General features: G+C 48.0%; 1 protein-coding gene across 3 annotated transcripts in view; it reads left to right on the forward strand.

Moving 5' to 3' along the window:
- Window positions 1-25,897, forward strand: part of lrrc58b (leucine rich repeat containing 58b) — an 84,146-nt gene that overhangs the window by 50,198 nt on the left and 8,051 nt on the right. For all 3 annotated transcript variants that reach the window (XM_072513690.1, XM_072513691.1, XM_072513689.1), the window contains exons 2-3: window positions 22,777-22,905; window positions 23,325-23,602. In XM_072513690.1, the coding sequence (XP_072369791.1) occupies window positions 22,777-22,905; window positions 23,325-23,602 (407 nt within the window). The remainder of the gene's footprint in view (window positions 1-22,776; window positions 22,906-23,324; window positions 23,603-25,897) is intronic.

A 25,897-nucleotide genomic window follows, 5' to 3' on the forward strand; every position in this document is an offset into this window, starting at 1 on the left:
GGTTAGGTGGGGTTACTGGCTTACGGGGATAAGGTGGAGGCGTGGGCTTAAGTAGGGAGCTCTTTCCAAGGGCCGGTGCAGACTCGATGAGCCAAATAGCCTCCTTCTGCGTTGTACATTCTATGATTCTGTGACTAAAAAAGACGTATTGCCAATACTATCTAGATATTCCCTGTGGACTATTGAAACTATAGCCAACTGTAGTAAAGCTCCAGAAACATACAGAATTGCACCAGTATCTGGCCAAAATGATCCAGCGACTAACAAGTAGATGGTTCTTGATCCCTTTTAAATAGCGCTGCTGGAGGGGTTCTACATTTTGTTTAACATGGTGTTCAGCTGTGTGAGGTTCAGACAGGGTATTGATTGGACGGTGCAGTTTGAAATTGCAGCACAGGCATTAGTTGCACACTGACTGACACCATGATCTGCCTGTTCTGCATGCCACCAGCATTCATTAGGCACATACACACACACCTTCACTAATATGGTGTCCTGGGTCGACCTTTTTGGCAAAAAAGCTGTATTAGAAAAAAGCTCTTTCACACAGCAAGTGGTTAAGGTCTGGAATGAACTGCCCGAGAGTGTAGTGGAGGCAGGTTCAATTGAGGCTATAAAAAATGGCATTAGACTATGATCTGAAAAGGAAGAATGTGCAGGGTTACAGGGATAAGGTAGGAAAATGGCTCATTTGGGGAGCCGGTGCGGTGGGCTGAATTACCTCTTGAATTACTGCGCTGTGACTCTATCGGATGTGTGCATGTGCATCTTGGACCTCATTTCCAATCCTTTTGTGTTCATGTGATGCTTAAAAAAATGGGTGCTACACAACCAAATTAACTCAGTTAAGCATCCATCTCTGAGGCTTTGTCTGCAATGATTTGTGTTGCAAAATTGTTGTGGTTGGAATGGAGTTGAGAATGTCTTGAACAAAACTCAAGGCTGTGTTTGGGGAGAAACCTTGTGATGATGATGATGTTGGGTCATTTGATACAGCAGGGAATGTGCTGTACTGCTTTATACAGCTTGTATATCTCTTAAATAGAACAGATAAGATTCTTGTTGTGTCTTTTGAATATGTTTATGCTTAGTTGAGTATTTCCAGACACTGTCTGCCTTTGGAAAGAGCAGTTAGTGGAATTGGAAAATACAGGAGATAATTGAGCTCATGCCCAGTGCATCTGACGTGTCTGAAGCTGCGAACTCATTTGGCTCCTGGCACCGTGGCAATATTTGCCTTAACAGCTGCTGGTGACCCACTGAATTCAGCCGCCCAATACCTTGAAATGTTAACTGATACTAGGAGGTTCCAAATGCTGAAGTTAAAAATAATCATTTTGTGTTGTTTTTTAAAATAAATTTAGAGTACCCAATTAATTTTTTCCAATTAAGGGGCAATTTAGCATGTTCAATCCACCTACCTTGAACATAGATCATAGAATTTACAGTGCAGAAGGTGGCCATTCGGCCCATCGAGTCTGCACCGGCTCTTGGAAAGAGCACCCTAGCCAAGGTTAACACCTCCACCCTATCCCCATAACCCAGTAACCCCACCCAACACTAAGGGCAATTTTGGACACTAAGGGCAATTTATCATGGCCAGTCCACCTAACCTGCACATCTTTGGACTGTGGGAGGAAACCGGAGCACCCGGAGGAAACCCACGCACACACGGGGAGGATGTGCAGACTCCGCACAGTGACCCAAGCCGGAATCGAACCTGGGACCCTGGAGCTGTGAAGCAATTGTGCTATCCACAATGCTACCGTGCTGTCCCACATCTTTGGGTTGTGGGGGCGAAACCCACGAAACACTGGGAGAATGTGCAAACTCCACACGGACAGTGACCCAGATCCGGCATCGAACCTGGGACCTCGGCGCCGTGAGACTGCAGTGCTACCACTGCGTCACCGTGCTGCCCTATCATTTTATGGTTTTTTTTGTTTTTTTAAAATATATTTTATTCAAGATTTTTTGGCCAAACATAACAGTACGTAGTGTTTCTTTTAAACAACAATAAAGCAATATAAATAACAGTGGCCAGTTTTAAACAAATAAATAAATAATATATGAACAGAAACAAAAACCAAACTAAATGGCAACTGCCTGGTCAAAAATAGTTACTCTCCAAAGATACAATCCAACAGTCCAATATACATTACCTAAAACAAGTGCCTATACATATACAATAACATCCCTGAGAGTCCGTCCGATTCCTCCCCCCCCCCTCCCCCCTGGGTTGCTGCTGTTGTCGTCTTCTTTTCCATTCCCTCTATCTTTCTGTGAGGTAGTCGACGAACGGTTGCCACTGCCTGGTGAACCCTTGAGCCGAACCCCTTAGTACGAACTTAATCCGTTCTAACTTTATAAACCCTGCCATGTCGTTTATCCAGGTCTCCACACCCGGGGGTTTGGCTTCCTTCCACATTAACAATGTCCTGCGCCGGGCTACTAGGGACGCAAAGGCCAAAACATCAGCCTCTCTCGCCTCCTGCACTCCCGGCTCTTCTGCAACCCCAAATATAGCCAACACCCAGCTTGGTTCGACCTGGACCCCCACCACCTTCGAAAGCACCTTAGCCACCCCCACCCAAAACCCCTGTAGTGCCGGGCATGACCAGAACATGTGGGTGTGATTCGCTGGGCTTCTCGAGCATCTCGCACACCTATCCTCTACCCCAAAAAATTTACTGAGCCGTGCTCCAGTCATATGCGCCCTGTGTAACACCTTAAATTGTATCAGGCTTAGCCTGGCACACGAGGACGATGAGTTTACCCTACGTAGGGCATCAGCCTACAGCCCCTCCTCAATCTCCTCCCCCAGCTCTTCTTCCCATTTCCCTTTCAGCTCATCTACCATGATCTCCCCCTCGTCCCTCATTTCCCTATATATGTCCGACACCTTACCATCCCCCACCCATGTCTCTGAGATCACTCTATCCTGCACCTCCTGCGTCGGGAGCTGCGGGAATTCCCTCACCTGTTGCCTCGCAAAAGCCCTCAGTTGCATATACCGAAATGCATTCCCTTGGGGCAACCCATATTTTTCCGTCAGCGCTCCCAGACTCGCAAACGTCCCATCTACGAACAGATCTCTCAATTGTGCTACCCCTGCTCTTTGCCATATCATTTTATGTTGTTAATAGTGAACTTCTTGTCTCTCATTCTGGACCAACTGGAGTGTTTAGCAGTACACTGATTTGCTGCCTTAATTCTATTGGAAAGATTGTTAAAGAATTTCTCTTCCCAGTAATTACCAAGGAACCCTTTGCATGTTTAATGCCATTTTTAAAAAAAGGTTCTTCAGCCAGTGTTAAGTTTTGTGTGTCAGCTGCAGTACGAGGCGTCAACAGCAAACACATTGGCCCTTGTTCCTTTGATTAAAGAGAGACACACTCATTGTAGTATGTGTTTTGTTTAAACATGGAACTTTAAATTGTCTTCCAATGGAAGACAATTCATAAAATATGGGCAATATCACAGAAAAACAGAGAGCAGAATTTAAACTGCATAATATTGGTAAGAATCCCAGTTGTAATGTTTTTATAAAAAGCAAAAATGTAATTTGACTTCTTCAGTTGTTGCAAACCTTTAAATATGGATCTATGTTAAAAGTACTTCTGTACGTTACTTACACTTAGTAATAGTGTAAACTGCCCTTTAACCGCTGGTCAAAGTACTAACGGGTTCTGTTGGCCTCCAGGCAATCAGCAAGGTGAAGGCAAGGACATTTGGCTTCACTCTCGTCTGCAGCCCTGGCGTGTCCAACACCCCGAAAATGGCCACTAAGGGACAAGGTTTCAGCTCAATATTCAGAATCACCGACATGGTGTTGAAGGAGACCCAAAAGCGTACCAATTTAGGGCATGACCAGAACATATGTGTGATTGGCCAGGCCCCAGAACACCCCTCGCACCGATCTTGTACCTCAGGAAAAAAACACTCAACCTAGCTTTAGTCAGGCGCGCCCTGTGCACCACCTTAAGCTGGATCAGACCCACACACATGAAGACATGGAGTTTACCCTGCGAAAGGCCTCACTCCATACCTCCTCATCTACTATAGGCCCAGATCTGTCTCCCACTTCGCCTTCACTCCATCCGCCAAACCCGAGTCCTTAGACACAATTCGCCCACTAATACGAGATGTGCTCCCCTCTTCCGACCCCACCAGCGAAAGTATCCTTTCCAACAGAGGCGCCTGCGGTGCCTCAGGAAATGTTGGGAAGGCCACCCGCACAAAATCCCTTATCTGGAGGCACCTGAACAAATTCATTCCCCCCCCATACACACACACCGCTCAATTGGTCGTCAGTTCCTCCAAGCTGGCAAACGGTCCCTCTATCAACAGATCCCCAAATTTATCCAGCTCCTTCCCTTCCCACAGCCGAACATTGCATCCAAATTCAACAGGCCAAATAAAACTGGCACAGATAGGGGCCAGCCACAATGCGGCTCCTAGGTTAAAATGCTGCCTGAATTGACCCCATATCCTCAGTACGACCACTGGGTGTGGTGAATGTATTATACCAATAATCCACCATTGTATCAGTACCATGCTTTGCCTTTGTATTTGCATCTATGCTATGCTGTTGCCCTTGTGGGCTCCACCTATGGGCCATTGTATGGCATCATGCATAGGGGAACATGTTGGGACACGTATGGGCTCCGCCCATGGCTCCTCCCCTTGAGGGGGGTATAAAGAGCAGTCGACCTGTAGGCGGCGCACAGTATTGTATCAGTCGCAGGCAGGCATTGTTCTAAGTTGATTAAAGCCATGGTTTACTTTTACTCTTGTCTCGAGTGAATTGATGATTGCATCACCGGGTTCTGGAGTACCTAGCCGGAGAAACCGGAATTGAAGCCATCACCAATGTACCCAGGCCAGGCCTCTTACACAGCCTTACCTCTATCTGTCCCCACAGGGATCTGGGTCACTGCACCACCCCAGCATCTTCTCAACATTAGCCGTCCAATAATAATAAAGCAAATTCAGCAATGCTAGATCCCCTGGCTGTCTATCCCTTTAAATAATCACTCTAAGAATCCTTAGAGTTTTGCCCACCCATATAAAAGATGAAATCCACCTATTGACCCTCCCAAAAAAAGCTTTAGGGAGGAAAATAGGAATACATTGAAATAAAAACAGAAACTTTGGAAGAATATTCATTTTGATAGATTGGACTCTGCCCGCCAGGGACAGAGGAAGATTGTCCCATTTTTGTAGATTGGGCTTAACCTTGTCCACCAGACTTGCAAAATTTAATTTATGCAACTGGGCCCTATCGTGGATCAGCTGGACTCCCAAATACATGAAGCCCGAGCTGACCAAATGAAAAGGCAATACCCCCAAGTTGGCACCACTCCCCGGGGCTTAACTGGAAAACATTCACTCTTTTCCAGATTTAACTTGTAGTCCGGAAATGAACCAAACCTCCTCAATAGCTCCGTTAAATCACCTATAGTGGGGACCGGGTCTGTAAAGTAAAGTAGCAGATCGTGAGCATAAAGGGCCAACCCATGCTCCACCCTTCCTCTCTTTATCCACTCGCACTTAGCCAAAGGCCTCAACACTATAGCTAAGCGCTCAATCACTAACACAAAGAAGTGGGGAGACATCGGACATCCCTGTCTGGTCCCCCTTTTCAATTGAAAGTACCCTGAACTCAAGGTATCAGCGCAAACACTTGCCAAGGCGGCCTGTATAACAGCTGTACCCATGCAATCGATTTTGGCCCGAGACCAAACCTCTCCAGGACTTTGAACAGGTATCTCCACTCCATCCTGTCGAATGCAGTCTCGGCATCTAAAGACACTTGCCCCTCCAGTGCTGGCTCCTCAGACAGGGAGGGAACCACATTCAACAGCCTCTGGATATTGGCTGACAATTCCTGCCCCTTGACAAAGCCTGTCTAATCCTCCACAATCACTGCGGGAAGACAGGGCTCCAGCCTGACTGCCAATAGCTTAGCCAATATCTTTCATCCTCATTTAGCAGCGAGTTAGGCTGGTATGACCCACGCTCCATGAGGTACTTATCCCTTTTCAACAATAGTGAAATGGAGGCTTGCGAGTGTGTAGCAGGCAGGGACACCCAGGACAGAGAGTCGTTGATCATGTCTACCAACAATGGAACTAACTGATTTGTAAACTTCTTATATTGCAAACCCATCAGGTCCAGGCGATTAACCTATTTGCATCCGCCCAATACCAGTCAAATTCTTCTCGGGGCCCAACAGAGCCTCCAACTCTTCCTGTATCTCATCCACTAACACCAGAAATTCCAATCTGCCTAAAAAATTCAACATGATTACTCCCCCCACACGGAGGGCTCTGATTTATAAGGATTCTTATACAAAGCCTCAAATGCCGCATTAACTTAATCTGGGGCAGAAACCAAACTCCCACTTGCATCCTGAACCTGAATAATCTCCTGGGATGCTGCCTACCGCCTCAGCTAATGAGCTAACAGACGGCTGGCCTTCTCCCAATACTCATAAAAGATCCCCCTTTATTTAGCACCAGAATTGTCTCACCGCCTTCTCCGTAGACAACAGATAAAACTGTGTCTGCAGCTTTTTCCTGCTCGCCAGGAGCTCCGGGGTCCGGTCACACGAGTACCCGCTGTCCACCTACAAGATCTCATCAACCAACCTCTGCCGTTGCGCCCTATCCTCCCTCTCCATACGCACCTTGTAGGATATAATCTCTCCTCTAATCACCATCTTCAAGGCCTCCCAAAGCATGGAGGGTGAGACCGAATCATTCTTTTTGAATTCCACATACTTACCAATGGCCTTGGACATGCGCTGCCAAAACCCCAAATCCGCCAATCCCAGTACATTAGATCAGTTTGACTAATCGACATGTAGATTAAAATCCCCCTTGATAATTGCATCAGTTATTCATTTGTTTATTGCCGTCCCACCGTGATGTTATTATTTGGTGGCCTGTCGACTATGCCTATCTGTGACCTTTTCTCCTTACTATTTCTAATTTCCAGCAAAATGGATTTAACCTTTTTCTCTATCGAACCTTTCTCATCTCTCACTACTGCCCTGATGTCATCCTTAAATATCAATGCTACCCCACCTCCCTTACCTTCCTGCCTGTTCTTCTGAATAGTTTGAACACCCTGGATATTTAACTCCCATCCTGCAACCATGTCTCTGAAATGGCCACTAAATAGTCATATGCGATGATTTGTGCCGTCAACTCATTTATCTTGTTTCGAATGCTACGAGCATTCAGGTAAAGTGCCTTTATGCTAGTTTTTATACCTTTATTTTGAATCTTAACACCTCCATTGATAACATCTCCTGAGTTCTTCCTCCCTTTATCTTTTTTCATAACTTTTGATGTAGTTGAACCCACCTTCCCATGTGCTAACCTGCTGCTTTGTTTGCCATTAACCATTTTTCTTCCCTTAGTGTTACTCATCCCTTACTAATGATGTACTGATCTCCGCCATATTGCCCGGGGACCGGAACCCACGCGCATGCACAGACTCGCGGCGGCCATGGCACGCATGCGCGGACTCGCGTCTGCCGTGGTGTGTCGGCTTTCGAGCGCCCGAGCAGCGGACACCAATCCGGCGCCATACTAGTCCCCTAGGAAAGGGTGAATACCTGGGCCTGGAGGCCCGTTGACGCCGGAGTGGCTCGCGCCGCTTTTGACACCGATGTCAGAACTTGGCCACGGGATCGGGGATAAGAGAAATATTGCCTGAAACAATATCCTACAAAACAGTTATCCTCACATCTCCCATCACACAACTGTTACAAAACAACCCCATCCCAACCCACAATAAAACAAAATAACAACAAATACCTACACAGTGCAGAGTACCAAATACCTCAAACACCTTCCCGTAAACAACCATAACAAGGCCACACAGAGCCCGTTTAATTCGACCCCAGCCTCTGCTCTGTAGCAAACGCTTCAGCTTTCTCTGAAGTAATGGTCCTTTGACCCGAAGGTAAAATGTAGCCTCGCAGGGTACACCACTCCAAACCTCACTCCACTCTTGTATAATGCCACTTTGGCCTTCTTCGCCAGCTCCGCACCTAGAACCTGATATATTCTAGCATGGCTTCCTTCCCAACTCAGGTAATGATTCTCCTTGGCCCGCATCAGGACCTGCGCCTTCTCCTGGAAGCTGTGAAATCTGGTTATCAACGCTCTTGGTGGCTCATTTGCCCGAGGCTTCTACCGGAGTGCTCGATGGGCCCTATCCAGTTCTGGAGGGGATGCCAGTATCCTTTCCCCCACCATCTTACCCAACACCTGACAAATGCACAAAGTTGATTTCAGGCCCTCCATCTCCTCTGACACCCCAAAGACCCTGAGGTTTTGTCTCCTCGACCGATTCTCCAGGTCTCATTGACCTTCACCCTCAGATTCTTGTTCTTTTTCACACCTGTGAGACCTTGGCCTCCAACAAGGCGATTTGGTCCTGTGCCTTGACAAAGCCTCCTCCACCCCTTTCAACACCTCACCATGTTTCTTTACAGCCTCTGAAATCCGCTCCAATTTCTCACGAGCAGGACTCAGCACCTCTTCAATCGACTTACGCAGAGTTTCGAGCATCACCCTGCATTGTCTCTCGAAATGCTTCCCAAACTGTATTTTGAACTCGATGGCCAATGCCCCATTAGCATATCTGCCGTGATCAGGGTGGCTACGGCTGCCTGACCTTCTTCCCCGCCGCCATCTTCCCCACTGAGGCTCGCGCAAAACTTCCAAACCGGCGAAGGATTTCCAGCCGCAGATTTCTTAGTTGGGAACTTTTTTGAGATACATCTCCTCTAGGACCCCTCTACTTTCTTATAGAAACAGATTTTCCACCAAGACCCCCGGGAACCAGGCAAAAAGGGGCCAAAAGAACAAGTACCCTGGCAGGAGTTAACTAATGCACTACCTCCTCGTACATGTCGCCACTGAAAATCTGTTGTGATTTTCTTTACTCAGTGTTTCTGAGAACATTTGAATTTACATTATGTCATGTTTTACATCAAACTAACTGTCTAATGTGAATGAAAAGGTACTTGTGGACTGGCCGGATGTGCTGTCATAATTTTGCTTCGCATTCTACAGTTAATCGTTGTTTTCATTGTTTTGTATCTGTTAAGTCTCAACGGTTGTGTTTAATTATCCAAAGGTTAGGATTTTGGAGTTGTGTGTCCAGGCGTATGTGTATTTTGGCACATAGGTGCTACATTCCATTACTGGATCTCAAATTTTATTTTCTGTTGTGAAATCTTACCATCTCATTTCCATGCCGTTTGTGGATTTGCCCGTTTGTGTTTTGGTTTGTTGGTCAGTTGTGTATCAGTTTTCATTCAGCTTTAAAGCTGTTATTGCTTTCCCTGTCACCTTTTGTTCAATGCTACTATGCAAAGTATCACAAAAGAACACAAACCTGGGGCGAAATTCTCCGGAAACAGCGCGATGTCCGCCGACTGGCGCCCAAAACGGCGCAAATCAGACTGGCATCGCGCCGCCCCAAAGGTGCGGAATGCTCCGCATCTTTGGGGGCCGAGCCCCAACATTGAGGGGCTAGGTCGGCGCCGGACGAATGTCCGCCCCGCCAGCTGGCGGGAAAGGCCTTTGGTGCCCCGCCAGCTGGCGCGGAAATGACATCTCCGGGCGGCGCATGCGCGGGAGCGTCGGCGGCGCATGCGCGGGAGCGTCAGCAGCCGCTGACAACTTCCCACGCATGCGCAGTGGAGGGAGTCTCTTCTGCCTCCGCCATGGTGGAGACCGTGGTGGAGGCGGAAGGGAAAGAGTGCCCCCACGGCACAGGCCCGCCCGCGGATCAGTGGGCCCCGATCGCGGGCCAGGCCACCGTGGGGGCACCCCCTGGGGCCAGATCACCCCCAGGACCCCGGAGCCCGCCCGCGCCGCCTTGTCCCGCCGGTAAGGTAGGTGGTTTAATTTACGCCGGCGGGACAGGCATTTTAGCGGCGGGACTTCGGCCCATCTGGGCCGGAGAATCGAGCGGGGGGGCCCGCCAACGGGCACGGCGCGATTCCCGCCCCCGCCGAATCTCTGGTGCCGGAGACTTCGGCAAGCGGCAGGGGTGGGATTCACGCCAGCCCCCGGCGATTCTCCGACCTGGCAGGGGGTTGGAGAATCTCTCCCCTGGTTCTTCACCATATTATGTAAATTACCGCTTGTGGTTGATGTCCAAGCCATATCTTCTGTATGGTTTACTGCAACGTCAGCTGTAGTATTTGTTGCTTATTTTCCCCACTTATTTGGGTTTCATTACGGGGACGGTTTTGCTGTCACTTTGTCAGCGAAAAGCACACCCTCTAATTCTAGAGTTAGGTCCAGACACAACTCAAAAAGGGTCTGAGACGTCTTTGAGGCAGCCCATTAAATCCTAGTGTAATGTCAAACCTAGCACTAAAAGGCCACATTGAGTGTGTTTCAGTTCCATTGGTCAAATGGGAGTAGACCTTTGTACATCCACGTAGCGTGTCTCATCATGTCGGAAGTAGGCTGCGAAACTAGGCAATACATAAACAAAGTGCGACTGACAGCAAGTCAGTGTGACCTTCATGTTCAGTGTACATTGTCAACTGAGATCCAAAGTCTGTTCCTAATCTATAAAAAGTATTTGATTGTACTTTTTTGCATAAATTGTTGTGATTATTTTGCAAGGCCAGGCTCCCTGTGTGATTCTTTAGAGGTAGGGCTCGATATCTCTATTTCTATGTTGCGCTCCCCATTGGAAGTGTGCCACAGCATAATCAGCCCTTTACAGGACTGATGCTTCAATATGACAATACAGCTTACATTTCAATCATCTGTAATAAAAATATTAGCTTGGTTCACATTTCTTCCACATACTTCCGTCCGCTTTTTCCATTCTGAATTTCCCTAAATGCTGAGCACCTCCATTCTTACTGACAACTTCTTAACGCGCTCTGCGGAGAAACTCTAATGCTCCAAAAACAAATTTCTGCTTTCCATATTGCTCTGTTCTTTTAAACTGTGTAACAACAATAAAACATGTATGTAGAGAGCACCTTTTAACGTTGATTAAATGGCTCTATGCACTTTGCAGCAATTTAATTTGACAAAATAGAGGATATTAATCAGGGCACTTTTGATGGTTTCATAGGAACCAACACTGGGATTGTGATACATTATTAGCCCATGCCTGTTACTTCTAATGCAGGTATCATGCAAACTCCATGCTGCGTGTTAATGATAGTGGCTTGCAGCCCATAAATGTGTTGTTGAATGGCTGCACACACCCAGTGTGGGGTCCAATTTGATGCGAGACGATTGCTACTTAATTAGACTAAAGTCATTGGCACAGACGCGACTGAGGCTATGGCCATAAGCAGGCCAAAATATCGAAGATGCTTATACCAAATTCTCCATCTCTCATCCCACTTCTCCCTCATCTGACAACTTTTTCTGATTTGCAATTAGCACGATGTAAGCATGCATCTATCACAGTAGTTCACTCTCACATTCACAGTCACCAGCTTGGATACAGATGCTGTAGAGGATAACACATGGGTGGGATCAACATGTGTTGAAACACAGGACATGCGTGGTCTGTGGCCAGGTTAGACCATGCAGGTGCTAGCTCGCTTGAAGCCGTGGTCACACAGGTTCTACTGCAGAGAACTCAGATGAGCACAGTGGGACAGCTTACAGATGGCAGATGGGAACACACAATGAAATTCTTGGTGCATTGGGAACATTGCTGGAATGCCTGCAGTCAATGTCAGGGAGAATGGAAGATTCCGGCAACAACTTGATATTTGGCTGCTGTATCCTAATAGTACTGTGGGTGTACCTGTAGCAATTCAAGAAGACAGGGCTATGTGCAGAGCTTGGAGCCGGTCCTCTTCAGCATGGTTATCAAGAACTAGTCTATGATGCAGCATCTGATAGCTGATGTCATGGGTCCATTGCAGTACGAGCAGAAGGCACCCGGCATTTTGGTGCTGTATCCCACCCAACATTTGGGTGCCGTATCTCACCTGGCATTTGGGTGCCGTATCTCACCTGACATTTGGGTGCTGTATCCCACCCGACGGCCTGGGAAAGGAAGGACAGTGGATAGGCAATGGCAGGCATTCAAAGAACGAACAGGTGAATTCCAAAAGTTGTTTATTCCTATTTGCGCAAGCGTAAAAAGGGAACTGGGTTTACAAGGGAAATTAGAGATAGTATTAGATTCAAAGAATAGGCATACAAATTAGCAAGAAAAAGCAATAGACCTGAGGATTGGGAGCAGTTTAAAATTCAGCAAAGGCAAACCAAGGGATTAATTAAGAAAGGGAAATTATAATATGAAAGTAAGCTAGCGGGGAACATAAAAACTGACTGTAAAAGTTTCTATAGGTATATAAAGAGAAAAAGATTGATTAAAAACTAATGTAGGCCCCTTACAGTCATAAAAGGGGGGAATTCATAACAGGGAATAAAGAAATGGCTGAGGAACTAAATTCATACCTTGCTTCTGTGTTCGCAAAAGAAGACATGAATAATGTACCGAAGGTTCTGAGAAACACCAGTTTCAGTGAGGAGCTGAAGAAAATTAATATTAGTAAAGAAATGGTTTGGGGGAAATTCATGAGATTGAAGGCGGCCAAACCTCCAGGGTCTGATAATCTTCACCGTAGAGTACTTAAGGAAATGGCCCTAGAAATCGTAGATCCAGGCGGCACAGTGGTGGAGTGGTTAGCACTTCTGCCTCATGGCACTGAGGACCCAGTTCGATCCCAGCACCGGGTTACTGTCCATGTGGAGTTTGCACATTCTCCCTGTGGCTGTGTGGGTCTCACCCCCACAACTAAAAGATATGCAGGGTAGGTGGATTAGCCACGCTAAATTGCCCCTTAATTGGAAAAAAAATGAATTGTGTCTTTAAAATGTAAAATAAATAGTAGATCCACTGGTGGTCATTTTCCAAAGTATTTGGACTCTGGAATAGGTCCCACAGATGGGAGGGTAGCTAATATAACTCTGTTATTCAAAAAGGGAGGTAGAGAGAATACAGGAAACTATAGACCATTAAGCTTAACGTCAGTGGTAGGGAAGTTGCTAGAGTCCATTATCAAGGATTGTAGTGCACAAAGACTCCGTGAGACGAATAGAGTGAAGTCGATGAGGCTTTATTAAGCGTGTCTGTTCCCCCACAGCTCAATAGTAGGCTGGCCTGCGGGGGAGGACTCCGGCTTCTTATACTCCGCCTTCAGGGCGGAGCTAGAGGTCAACGGCCAACCAGGACCCGGGATCTGTCAGCCAATGATATTAGGGCTTCCAGTCCCACATGACCCCCAATACATACTACCACATTCACCCCTTGTCAAAAATGAACCCGGCGGGGTGATGCTTCGTATGGTGGTAAGGGTTTACATGGCTGGTCCTGGGAGGAAAAAAAACATTCACATGGCAATACAGTATTGTACAATTTTGTCCTGTTTCAACTATTTACAGAGGGTATAGAGAGAAAAGCAAAATGTTCTTGTGAAAAGTCCATATTTTGATTTAGATCGACGCCACGAGTCGGTCGGGCGGTCTGGTCGTCCGTGTCGATCGCCTCGGTCCCGGTGGTGGTGGTGGTGCTTGTATCGGTGTTGTCGTCTCCGGGAGCCTTACGGTTTCAGCTTGGGCTTTATTCTAGGTCGGGCCTGAGGGGAGGGGAACCGATCCTCCTGGGAAGGGGGTGGTCGCGGGGTGCGGCGGTGGCAGGAAGGGGGGGGGTGAATGGTGTCGGGGGTGTGTGTGTGTTGCCGGCGGGCGCCAGATCCCGCAGGGAGACCGTGTCCTGTCGGCCGTCGGGGTACTCCACGTAAGCATACTGCGGGTTCGCGTGGAGGAGGCGAACCCTTTCGACCAACGGGTCCGCCTTATGTGCCCGCACATGCTTTCGGAGCAAGATGGGTCCTGGGGCCGCCAGCCAGGTCGGCAGTGACGTTCCAGAGGAGGACCTCCTAGGGAAGGCAAGGAGACGCTCATGAGGCGTTTGATTAGTGCTCGTACATAATAACGACTGGATGGAGTGGAGAGCGTCCGGGAGGACCTCCTGCCACCGTGAAACTGGGAGGTCCCGGGCCCGTAGGGCCAGTAGGACGGCCTTCCAGACCGTGCCGTTCTCCCTCTCTACTTGCCCGTTCCCCCGGGGATTGTAGCTGGTCGTCCTGCTTGAGGCTATGCCCTTACTGAGCAGGACCTGGCGCAGCTCGTCACTCATGAAAGAGGACCCCCTGTCGCTGTGGACGTATGCGGGGTAACCGAACAGTGTGAAGATGCTGTTCAGGGCTTTAATGACTGTGGCCGCGGTCATGTCAGAGCAGGGAATGGCAAAAGGGAAGCGGGAGTATTCGTCCACCACATTAAGAAAATATGCGTTGCGGTCGGTGGAGGGGAGGGGCCCTTTGAAATCGAGACTGAGGCGTTCAAAGGGGCGGGAAGCCTTAATCAGGTGCGCTCCATCTGGCCTGAAAAAATGCGGTTTGCATTCCGCGCAGATGTGGCAGTCCCTTGTGACTGTACGGACCTCCTCTAAAGAGTATGGGAGATTGCGGGACTTGATGAAGTGGAAAGACCGAGTGACCCCCGGGTGGCAGAGGTCCTCGTGGAGGGTTTGGAGGCGGTTAATTTGTGCGTTGGCACATGTGCCGCGTGATAGGGCATCGGACGGCTCGTTCAGCTTTCCGGGACGATACAAAATCTCATAGTTGAAGGTGGAGAGCTCGATCCTCCACCTTAAGATTTTGTCGTTTTTGATTTTGCCCCGCTGTGCATTATCGAACATGAAGGCTACCGACCGTTGGTCCGTGAGGAGAGTGAATCTCCTGCCGGCCAGGTAATGCCTCCAATGTCGCACAGCTTCCACTATGGCTTGGGCTTCCTTTTCCACTGAGGAGTGGCGGATTTCTGAGGCGTGGAGGGTCCGGGAGAAGAAGGCCACGGGTCTGCCCGCTTGGTTAAGGGTGGCCGCTAGAGCTACGTCGGAGGCGTCGCTCTCGACCTGGAAGGGGAGGGACTCGTCGATGGCGCGCATCGTGGCCTTTGCGATATCCGCTTTGATACGGCTGAAGGCCTGGCAAGCCTCTGTCGACAGAGGGAAGGTCGTGGTCTGTATTAGGGGGCGGGCCTTGTCTGCGTACTGGGGGACCCACTGGGCGTAGTATGAAAAGAACCCCAGGCAGCGTTTCAGGGCTTTTGAGCAGTGCGGGAGGGGAAATTCCATGAGGGCGCGCATACGTTCGGGGTCGGGGCCTATTATCCCATTGCGCACTACGTAGCCCAGAATGGTTAGCCGATTGGTGCTAAAAACGCACTTGTACGTGAGGTTCAAGGCTTTGGCGGTCTGGAGGAATTTTTGGAGGTTGGCGTCGTGGTCCTGCTGGTCGTGGCCGCAGATGGTTACATTGTCGAGATACGGGAACGTGGCCCGCAACCCATGTTGATCAACCATTCGGTCCATCTCCCGTTGGAAGACCGAGACCCCGTTTGTGACGCCAAAAGGGACCCTTAGGAAATGGTATAATCGCCCGTCTGCCTCGAAGGCTGTGTACTTGCGGTCACTTGGGCGGATGGGTAGCTGATGGTAGGCGGACTTGAGGTCCACGGTGGAGAAGACTTTATATTGGGCAATCCGATTGACCATGTCGGATATGCGGGGGAGAGGGTACGCGTCTAGTTGTGTGTACCTGTTGATGGTCTGGCTATAGTCTATGACCATCCTTTGTTTCTCCCCTGTCTTCACTACTACCACCTGCGCTCTCCAGGGACTATTGCTGGCCTGGATTATGCCCTCCTTTAGTAGCCGCTGGACTTCGGACCGAATGAAGGTCCGGTCCTGGGCGCTGTACCGTCTGCTCCTAGTGGCGACGGGTTTGCAATCCGGGGTGAGGTTCGCAAACAAGGACTGGGGTTGCACCTTGAGGGTTGCGAGGCCGCAGATAGTGAGTGGGGGTATTGGGCCGCCGAATTTGAACGTAAGGCTCTGTAGGTTGCATTGAAAATCTAATCCCAGCAAGGTGGGGGCACAGAGTTGGGGAAGGACGTTTAGTTTGTAGTTTTTGAACTCCCTCCCCTGCACCGTTAGGGTAACTATGCAGAATCCTTGGATCTGTACGGAGTGGGATCCTGCAGCTAGGGAAATCTTATGTGCGCTGGGATAGGTGGTCAAGGAACAGCGTCTTACCGTGTCGGGGTGGATAAAGCTCTCCGTGCTCCCGGAGTCGACTAGGCATGGCGTCTCGTGGCCGTTTATTAGCACCGTTGTCGTCGTCGTCTGGAGTGTCCGGGGCCGAGCTTGATCGAGCGTAATTGAAGCGAGACGTGGTTGTAGTAGTGGAGTGGGATCCGTTGTTGCCGTCCAAGATGGCGTCGGGGATGGACAAAATGGCCGCCCCCATACATCGCACGTGGCTGGTGGGTCACAAGATGGCGACGGGGGTGGACAAAATGGCCGCCACCACGCGTCGTACAGGTCTGGTGCGGTCCAAGATGGCGGCGCCCTTCCTCCCCTCGTGGTGGCCGGGACCCAAAATGGCGGCATCTGCGGGTCGCACATGGGGCGCTGAGGGGGCTGGGGAGCGCTAGGACCGCGCGGAGCTCCCTCACCGGGGACAGCGGTGGTCGGGACCCAAGTTGGTAGCGCCGGCGGGTCAGACGTGGGGCGTGGGGGGGGGGGTTAGGGACGTGCAAAACTCCCTCTTCTCCGTGGAGAGTGGTGGCCGGGACCCAAAGCGGTAGCGCCGGCGGGTCATACATGGGGTACGGGGAGGGGGGTTGGGGAGCGTAAGCGGCGTGCAGGGCTCCCTGTTCTCCCGGGACCGCGGTGGTCGGGACCCAGAGCGGCTGCGCCTGCGGGTCGTACATGGCGTGTTGGGGCGCGTAAATGGCTTGCAGAGCTCCCTGTTCTCCCGGGACAGCGGCAACCTCGCGGGACCGGCACACAACCGCGTAATGGCCCTTTTTCCCGCAGCTCTTGCAGATAGCTGCGCGGGCCGGGCAGCGCTGCCGGGGGTGTTTCGCCTGGCCACAGAAATAACAGCGGGCGCCCCCGGTGCGACTCGGCGTTTGGACCGCGCAAGCCTGTGGGGTGTCCGGGGGGGGTGGGTTTGTCGCGACGGGCACGTACGGAGCCCAATGGGCTGCCGCGCGGTCGGGGCCGTAGGCCCGGGTATTACGCGCGGCCACGTCTAGGGAGGCTGCTAGGGCCCGGGCCTCTGAGAGTCCTAGCGACTCTCTTTCTAGAAGTCTTTGGCGGATTTGGGAGGAATTCATACCTGCCACAAAAGCATCGCGCATTAACATGTCCGTGTGTTCATTTGCGTTCACCGAAGGGCAGCTGCAGGCTCGTCCCAAAATCAGCAGCGCGGCGTAGAATTCGTCCATCGATTCTCCGGGACCATGCCGTCTCGTCGCGAGCTGGTAGCGAGCGTAGATTTGGTTAACTGGGCGGACATAGAGACTTTTCAGTGCTGCGAACGCCGTCTGGAAATCCTCCGAGTCTTCGATGAGGGAGAAGATCTCCGTGCTCACCCTCGAGTGCAGGACCTATAGTTTTTGGTCTTCTGTGACCCGGCCGGTGGCCGTTCTGAGGTAGGCCTCGAAACAAGTCTGCCAGTGCTTGAAGGCTGCTGCCGCGTTCACTGCGTGGGGGCTGATCCTCAGGCATTCCGGAATGATCCTGAGCTCCATAGTCCTTTTTAGGCACGCTTAATAAATTGTAGTGCACAAAGACTCCGTGAGACGAATAGAGTGAAGTCGATGAGGCTTTATTAAGCGTGTCTGTTCCCCCACAGCTCAATAGTAGACTGGCCTGCGGGGGAGGACTCCGGCTTCTTATACTCCGCCTTCATGGCGGAGCTGGAGGTCAACGGCCAACCAGGACCCGGGATCTGTCAGCCAATGACATTAGGGCTTCCAGTCCCACATGACCCCCAATACATACTACCACAAGGATTTCATTGCGCAACATTTGGAAAGCAGTGGTATAATTACACAAAGTCAGCATGGATTTACAAAAGGGAAATCATGCTTGACAAATTTACTGAAATTATTTGAAGATGTAACTCGCAGAGTTGACCAGGGAGAACCAGTGGATGTGATTTATTTAGACTTTCAGAAGGTTTTCGACAAGGTCTCAAAGCAGATTACTATGTAAACGTAAAGTGCATGGGATTGCTGGTAGTGTCTTGAGATGGATAGAAAGATGGTTTGCAGACAGGAACAAAAATTTGGAATAAATAGGTCTTTTTCAGATTGGTAGACAGTGACTAGTAGGATACCACAGGGATCTGTGCTGGGACCCCAATTGTTTATTTTATATATTAATGACTTGGACAAGGGAACTAAATATTATCTCCATATTTGCAGATGCTACAAAGTTGGGTGGGAGGGTGAGCTATGCGGAGAGATGCTTCAGGGGGAATTTAGATACGCTGAGTTAGTGGGCATATGCATGGCAGATGCAGTATAATGTGGATAAATGTGAGGTTATTCGCTTTGGTAGTAAAAATAGGAAGACCACTGATGAACGAGGACCTTGGTGTCCTCGGGCATCAGTCACTGAAAGTTGTCACCCAGGTTGAGAGGGTTGTTAAGAAGGCATACGGTGTGTTAGCTTTTATTGGTGGAGAGATTGAGTTTCGGAGCCATGAGGTCATGTTACAGCTGTACAAAACTCTGGTGCGGCCGCATTTGGTGTATTACGTGCAGTTCTGGTCGCCGCATTATAGAAAGGATGTGGACGCATTGGAAAGGGTGCAGAGGAGATTTACCAGGATGTTGCCTGGTATTGAGGGAAGATCTTATGAGGGAAGGCTGAGGTACATGAGGCTGTTTTCGTTAGAGAGAAGAAGGTTAAGAGGTGACTTAATAGAGGCATACAAGATGATCAGAGGATTAGATAGGGTGGACAGTGAGAGCCTTTTTCCTCGGATGGTGATGGCTAGCACGAGGGGACATAGCTTTAAATTGAGGGGAGATAGATATAGGACAGATGTCAGAGGTAGGTTCTTTACTCAGAGTGTAGTAGGGGCGTGAAATGCCCTGCTGCAACAGTAGTGGACTCGCCACCATTAAGGGCATTTAAACGGTCATTGGATAAACATATGGTGATAATGGAATAGTGTAGATGGGCTTTAGATTGGTTTCACAGGTCGGCGCAACATCGAGGGCCGAAGGTCCTGTACTGCGCTGTAATGTTCTATTTATCATAGAATTTACAGTGCAGAAGGAGGCCATTCAGCCCATCGAGTCTGCACCAGCTCTTGGAAAGAGCACCCAAGGTCAACACCTCCACCCTATCCCCATAACCCAGTAACCCCACCCAACCCTAAGGGCAATTTTGGACACTAAGGGCAATTTATCATGGCCAATCCACTTAACCTGCACATCTTTGGACTGTGGGAGGAAACCGGAGCACCTGGAGGAAACCCCGCACACACGGGGAGAATGTGCAGACTCCGCACAGACAGTGACCCAAGCCGGAATCGAACCTGGGACCCTGGAGCTGTGAAGCAATTGTGCTATCCACAATGCTACCGTGCTGTCTCAAGCCAGGACAGTTCTATTGAAAGTAAGCGCGCAGGTACAGCAGGCAGTAAAGAAGGCAAATGGTATGTTGATCTTCATAGCGAGAGGATTTGAGTATAGGAATAGGGATGTTTTGCTGCAATTGTATATGGCATTGATGAGACCACACTTGGAGTATTTTGTGTAGTTTTGCTGTCCTTATCTGAAGAAGGATATTCTTGCTATGGAGAGAGTGCAGCGAAGGTTAACCAGGTTGATTCCTGGGATGGCAGTACTGTCATATGAAGAGAGACCAAGTCAATTAGCATTATATTCATTGGAGTTTAAAAGAGTGGGAGGGGATCTCCTAGAAACTTATAAAATTCTAAGGGGATTAGACATGCTGCATGCTGCAGACCAAGGAGGATGTAAACTTCTGCAACCGTGTGTTGGAGCAAGTGAATCCTTGAAGTCTCACTGAGGCTTTCAGCACCTACCACACCACTCCTCTTGGACTATGGCAACTGAAGTCCAAACTTCCAAACTTAAAACTCAGTAATAGCCAGTGGAAACCAATCAACAGCTAACCAGAAAACAGTTGTTGAGTTCTTTTAATAGTAAGAAGTCTTATAACACCAGGTTAAAGTCTAACAGGTTTATTTGGAATCACGAGCTTTCGGAATGTAGCTCCTTCATCAGGTGAGTGAAGAGGTAGGTTACACATCATATATCGACAAAGCCAATGATGCAAGATGATACTTTGAATTTGATTCTTTGCAGGGAATTAAGTCTTTACAGGTCCAGATGGTGCGACTGGAGAGAGGGATAATCACAGTTTAAAGAGGTGTGAATTGTCTCAAGCCAGGACAGTTGGTAGAATTTTGCAAGCCCAGGCCAGATGATGGGGGGTTAAATGTAGTGAGACATGAATCTAAGATCCCGGTTGAGGCCGTACTTTTAATAGTGTTGATGGTGGGAGGACGGTTCCTTCCTGCACAGAATGCCTGTTCAGCTGTGCAGTATGAGGCATGTGTGCTGGAGTTTTGAGAAATAGCACCACTGGAACACACTGATTTCCCGATCTGTTTATTCTACATTAACCTGGACAGGAGTGTGTGCCAGAAGTAAAGCCTTAGCAGGATGGTATCTGGCGCAGGCTCCACCACAAGAGTGCACTCCAGGTGCAAACGCCATTTCAGGAGAATGGCACCAGTACCTTAAAAGCATTAACTATGCAACTGAACTAGGAGCGGTTACTAAACACTTGGGGTTTTAAAGCCATGACCAAAATATTTATAAATACTTTGTACCTGTCTTTGTGGGATAAGGGTGTTTGCCAGAGTACGGGTTAATGTGGGACTGAGAACAGTAATGCCCACGTAGAGAGTCACATGATGGTAAACTGTCTGTGGAGTAGAGTCTGGAAGGAGCTGGCATGGAGACAGCAACCATGCACAGCAATACCTTGAAAATGTGCATAGTTAAAGATTACCAATAAATGGTTTATGTTTAACCATACAAGTCTCCAGATCTCTCCCTAAAACGCCAAACTAGTCTTCACTGTGGAAGACACAAATATCAGGAAATAATGAGGAACCAACAGTCTAGCAAGAGTATAAAAAATGTATATAAATAACAAAATAGTTCTGGAGAATTTAATAGGACTAGGTGGCATTAATAAATCCCCTGGACCTAATGAGCTACATCAGAGAGGTTTTAAAAAATATGCAACCCAATCCCATGAGTCCTAATTTTATGTGTAAGATGGATAAAGGGAACCAGTGGATGTACTGTATTTGGATTTTCAAAAAGCATATGCTACGGTGACAATCAAGTTTTTATTTCATAAAATTAGGACTCATGGGATTGGGTTGCATATTAAAATGGATTGTGGATTGGTTAATGGAGAGAAAAGAGAATAGGAATGATCAGGACATTTCCAGGTTAACCAGCTGTATCTCCTGGGGTACCACATGGATCAGTTCTTGAACTTCAGCTAGCTACAATTTATATGAATGACTTTAATGAGGAGACTGCATGTAAAGTATCCACGTTTGCTGGTCATACAAAGTTAAGGCAGAAAGTAAGAATGCAGAGATATCGGGTTGGGTGGGTGGGTGGGGAAAAACCTGGCAGATGAAGTACAACATGACAGTGGGAGGTTATCAGCTTTGGTAGGAAAAATGAAAAAACATTTTGAATGAGGAGCGATGGGGACATTTTTTCATTCAGAGGGATCTGAGTGCCCTTCTTTATAAATCAGAGAGTTAACAGACAGGTTTAGCAAGCAATTAGGGAGGCAAATTATATGTCAGCTTTTGTTACAAAGGGATTTGAGTGAAAGAGTAAAGAAGTCTTAGTACAATTATACAGAGAATTGGTGAGATCACATCAAGACTACCATGTGCAGTTTTGGTCTCCTTACATAGGGGAGACATACTTGCCCACGAGGTATACCACAGGGGTTTAGTAGACTAGTTCTTGGGTTGAGTCATCTGATCAATGAGAAGGGATTTAATTGTCTAGACTTATATTACCTGGAGTTTTGAAGAACGAAAGATGACCTATTGAAACATTTATAGTTCTTTAAGGGCTTAACAGGGTAAATGCTGAGAAAATGTTTCTCCTAGCTGGGGGCTCCAGAATGCCCTGGGTCACAGTCTTAATTAAGGTCAAACATTTAGGACTGAGGTGAAGAGAAATTCGGGTGAGGAGAAATTCCTTCATTCACAGGGTTGTGAATCTTTGGAATTCTCTACCCCAGGGGGCTGTGTCAGCTTAGTTGTTGAATGTATTCAAGACAGACGTTGATAGAGTTTTGATTGCTAAGGGAATTAAGGGATATGGGGATAATGCAGGAATGTGGAGTTCAGGTAGGAAATCAGCTATGATCTTGTTGACTGGTGGAGCAGGCTCAAAATGGCAAATGGCCTACTCCAGCTCCAGCTTCTGATATTCTTATGGACACTTCATGTATAATCTGGACACTATTACAAACATCAGATCGATCCATAAAAAAATGCAATGACTCTTCAACCAGTCCGCTACCAAGGACCAGGTGCCTCTGGGAACATTTTTACCATTCCGTTTCAATTGCTTTGGGGCGAGAAAGCATTCTTAGAAAAGTGGAAAAACAATGATATTTTGCAAAGTGTCTCCATTAATCCTACTGTAATTCTCCACTGGTTAATGCAAATTAAAACTTTTTAAATTGTTCATATAGCTGTAATAATTGTTAACCTTGTTTCTTTCTTCCTCTCCACAGCTTAGAGTTGTTGTATCTAGGTGGGAATGGAATTATATCCATCCCTCCAGAACTCGCTAACCTGCCGTACCTCAGCTATCTGGGACTGTGTGACAACCGAATCCAGGGACTCCCACCACAGCTTGCACAGTAAGTTAACAAAGGCACCATATAAAAATAAAAACGTTGCTGTTTTAGCTGGGCAGAATGTGTGTAATTTGTGTTTCATTTAATTCATTCATATATGTTCTGCCTGAAGGGGGTCCGTGGCTCATTGTCTTACTGGTGCTTCATCGTGAGCCATTCATGTGGCAGCTTTTGTCAGTGGTGTTTGCCAATGTCTGCCACCTTCGGGGGCAGATTTCCAGTTTTTCCGCATCTGGAATGGGGATTGAATCCACACTGTTGCCGTTGTTCTCAACTCCATGTCAGCCAACTGAGCTAACGGGCCCCATTTTCACTTAATAACTACAATAAAAGTTTCCCCTTCAGTTTATTCCATTGGGAAAGTTTTTTTTTTAACCACTGGCCTTTATAAATCACTCAATGCACTGTTATTTCTGTTTCAGGTTGAACTCACTACGGTCACTCAGTCTCCACAATAACCTACTTACATACCTTCCTCGAGAGATCCTCAACCTGGTTCATCTGCAGGAACTCAGTCTACGTGGCAACCCACTTGTTGTGCGATTTGTGAAAGACCTAATCTACAATCCGCCATCGCTACTTGAGCTGGCTGGCCGCATCGTGAAATCCCGTAACTTATGCTATACACTGAAAGACATGCCTGGGAACTTGGTTAGCTACTTGGATTCAGCCAGCAAATGCCCAAATCCCAAGTGCGCAGGTAAGAAAGTGGTACATTAGATTTTTGTTCGATTTTTTAACCCACAATTTGTTCCCTGCAAGCACTTCTTCGCACAATAGATAGTGAAAATTTCTTCCCACCTCACCGAAATAAATCATTGAGGTTAGGTTAATGGAAACTTTGAAAACTGAGATTGATAGATTTTTGAAAGGCAAGGCTATTAAGGGTAATAGAACCAAGCTTGGTAGACGGAGATAAGACACTAATCAGCTACGATCTAATTTGGTGTCGGAACAGGTTTGGGAAGTTGAATGGCCTACCTGTTCTGCTTAATGCTACAGGCTCATCTGGCCTCGAGCATGAGAGAAGGAGTCACATGTTGAATTTATTAAAATATTTCCGTACTTATCTATGCTTTCCTGTTGGGATGAGAATGGTCAGCGTACAAATGGAATCATTATTCAGGCTCTGTTCACAGTACTCCAGCATAGAGAGCATTATTTAGAATATAGTATAGGTTTCTTTATTATCATCTTGACAACATGTGCAAATCTCAAAATTCAGCCCATCATATCGATGCCAGCTGGAAAAAGAGCTGTCCTACCTTGGATCGCACACCCTTTAGGTTTCAACACGTCAAATACATGATTTTAAAAATCCATTCATGGGATCTGGCCAGCATTGATTGCCCATGCCTAATTGCCCATGAGAAGGTGGTGGTGAGCTGCCTTCTTAAATGGCTGCAGTGCATGTGGTGTAGGTACACCCACTGTGCTGTTAGGGAGAGAGTTCAGGATTTTGACCCAGCAACAGTGAAAGAACAATGATATATTTCCAAATCAGGATGGTGAGTGGTTTGGAGGGGGATTCCAGGTGGTGATGTTCCCAGGTATATGCTGCCCTTGTCCTTCTAGATGGTCGTTAGTTTGGAAGGGGCTGACTGGAGAGGCTTGGTGAGTTCCTGAAGTTCATCTAGTAGATGGTACACACTGCTGCTACTCTGCATAGGCGGTGGAGGGAGTGACGGTTCGTGGATGGGGTACCAGTCAAGCAGACTATTTTGTTCTGGATGGTGTCAAATTTTGTTGAGTGTTGTTAGAGCTGCACTCATCCAGGCAAGTGGAGAGTATTCCATCACACTCCTCCTGACTTGTGCCTTGTAGATGGTGGGCAGACTTTGGGGAGTCAGGAGTATGTTACTCGCCATAGGACTCCAGCCTCTGACCTCCAATGCTAGCCTTATATTAATATGGCTAGTCCAGTTCAGTTTCTGATCAATGGTAACCCCCAGGATATTGATAGTTGGGGATTCAGCGATGGTAATTTGATTCAATGTCAAGGAGCAATGATTAGATTCTCTCTTGTTGGAGATGTTCATTGCTTGGCACTTGTGTGGCACAAATGTTACTTACCATTGCCAGCCCAAGCCTGGATATTGTCCATGGACTGCTTCTGTATCTGAGGAGTCGCGAATGGTGCTGAACTTTTGTAGTCATCTGCAAACATCCCCACTTCGATTTTGTGATGGAAGGGAGGTTATTGATGAAGCAACTGAAGATAGGCTTGGGACATTATCCTGAGGAACACCTGCAGTGATGTCCTGTAGCTGAGATGACCTCCAATAACCACAACCACCTTCATTTGCGTGAGAGTTTTTCTTCTGATCCTCATTGACCCAGTTTTGCCAGGGCTCCTTGATGCCACACTCAGTCAAATGCAGCTTTGATGTCAAGAGCAGTCACTCTCACCTCATTTCTGGAGTTCAGCTCTTTTATCCCTCCCTGTTCGGATCAAGGCTGTGATGAGGTCAGGAGCAGAGTGACCCTGGGGGAACCCAAACTGAGCATCACTGAGCAGGTTGTTGCTAAGCAAGTGCCACTTGATAGCTCTGTTGATAACCCTTTCCATCACTTTACAGATGATCAAGAGTACACTCATGGGGCAGTAATTGGCCGGTTTGATTTGAACAGCTTTTTGTGCACAGGACATACTTGGACAATTTTCCACATTGCTGGGTAGATGCTAGTGTTGTAGCTATTGTGGAACAGCTTGGCTAGGGCTGGAGCACAAGTCTTCAGTACATTTGCCAGAATATTGTCAGGACCTATAACCTCTGCAGTATCCAGTCTTCAGACATTTTTTTGATATCGGGTGACGTGAATCAAATTGGCTGAAGACTGACATCTGTGATGCTGGGGACCTCCGAAGGAGGCTGGGATAGATCATTGACTTGGCACTTCTGGCTGATGAAGGCTGAAAATGCTTCAGCCTTGTTTTATGCACTAATGTGCTGGACTCCTCCATCTTTGGGGATGGGGAATATTTGTGGAGCCT

The sequence above is a fragment of the Scyliorhinus torazame genome, chromosome 8 (assembly GCF_047496885.1).
Source record: "Scyliorhinus torazame isolate Kashiwa2021f chromosome 8, sScyTor2.1, whole genome shotgun sequence".
NCBI classification, from domain to species: Eukaryota; Metazoa; Chordata; class Chondrichthyes; order Carcharhiniformes; family Scyliorhinidae; genus Scyliorhinus; species Scyliorhinus torazame.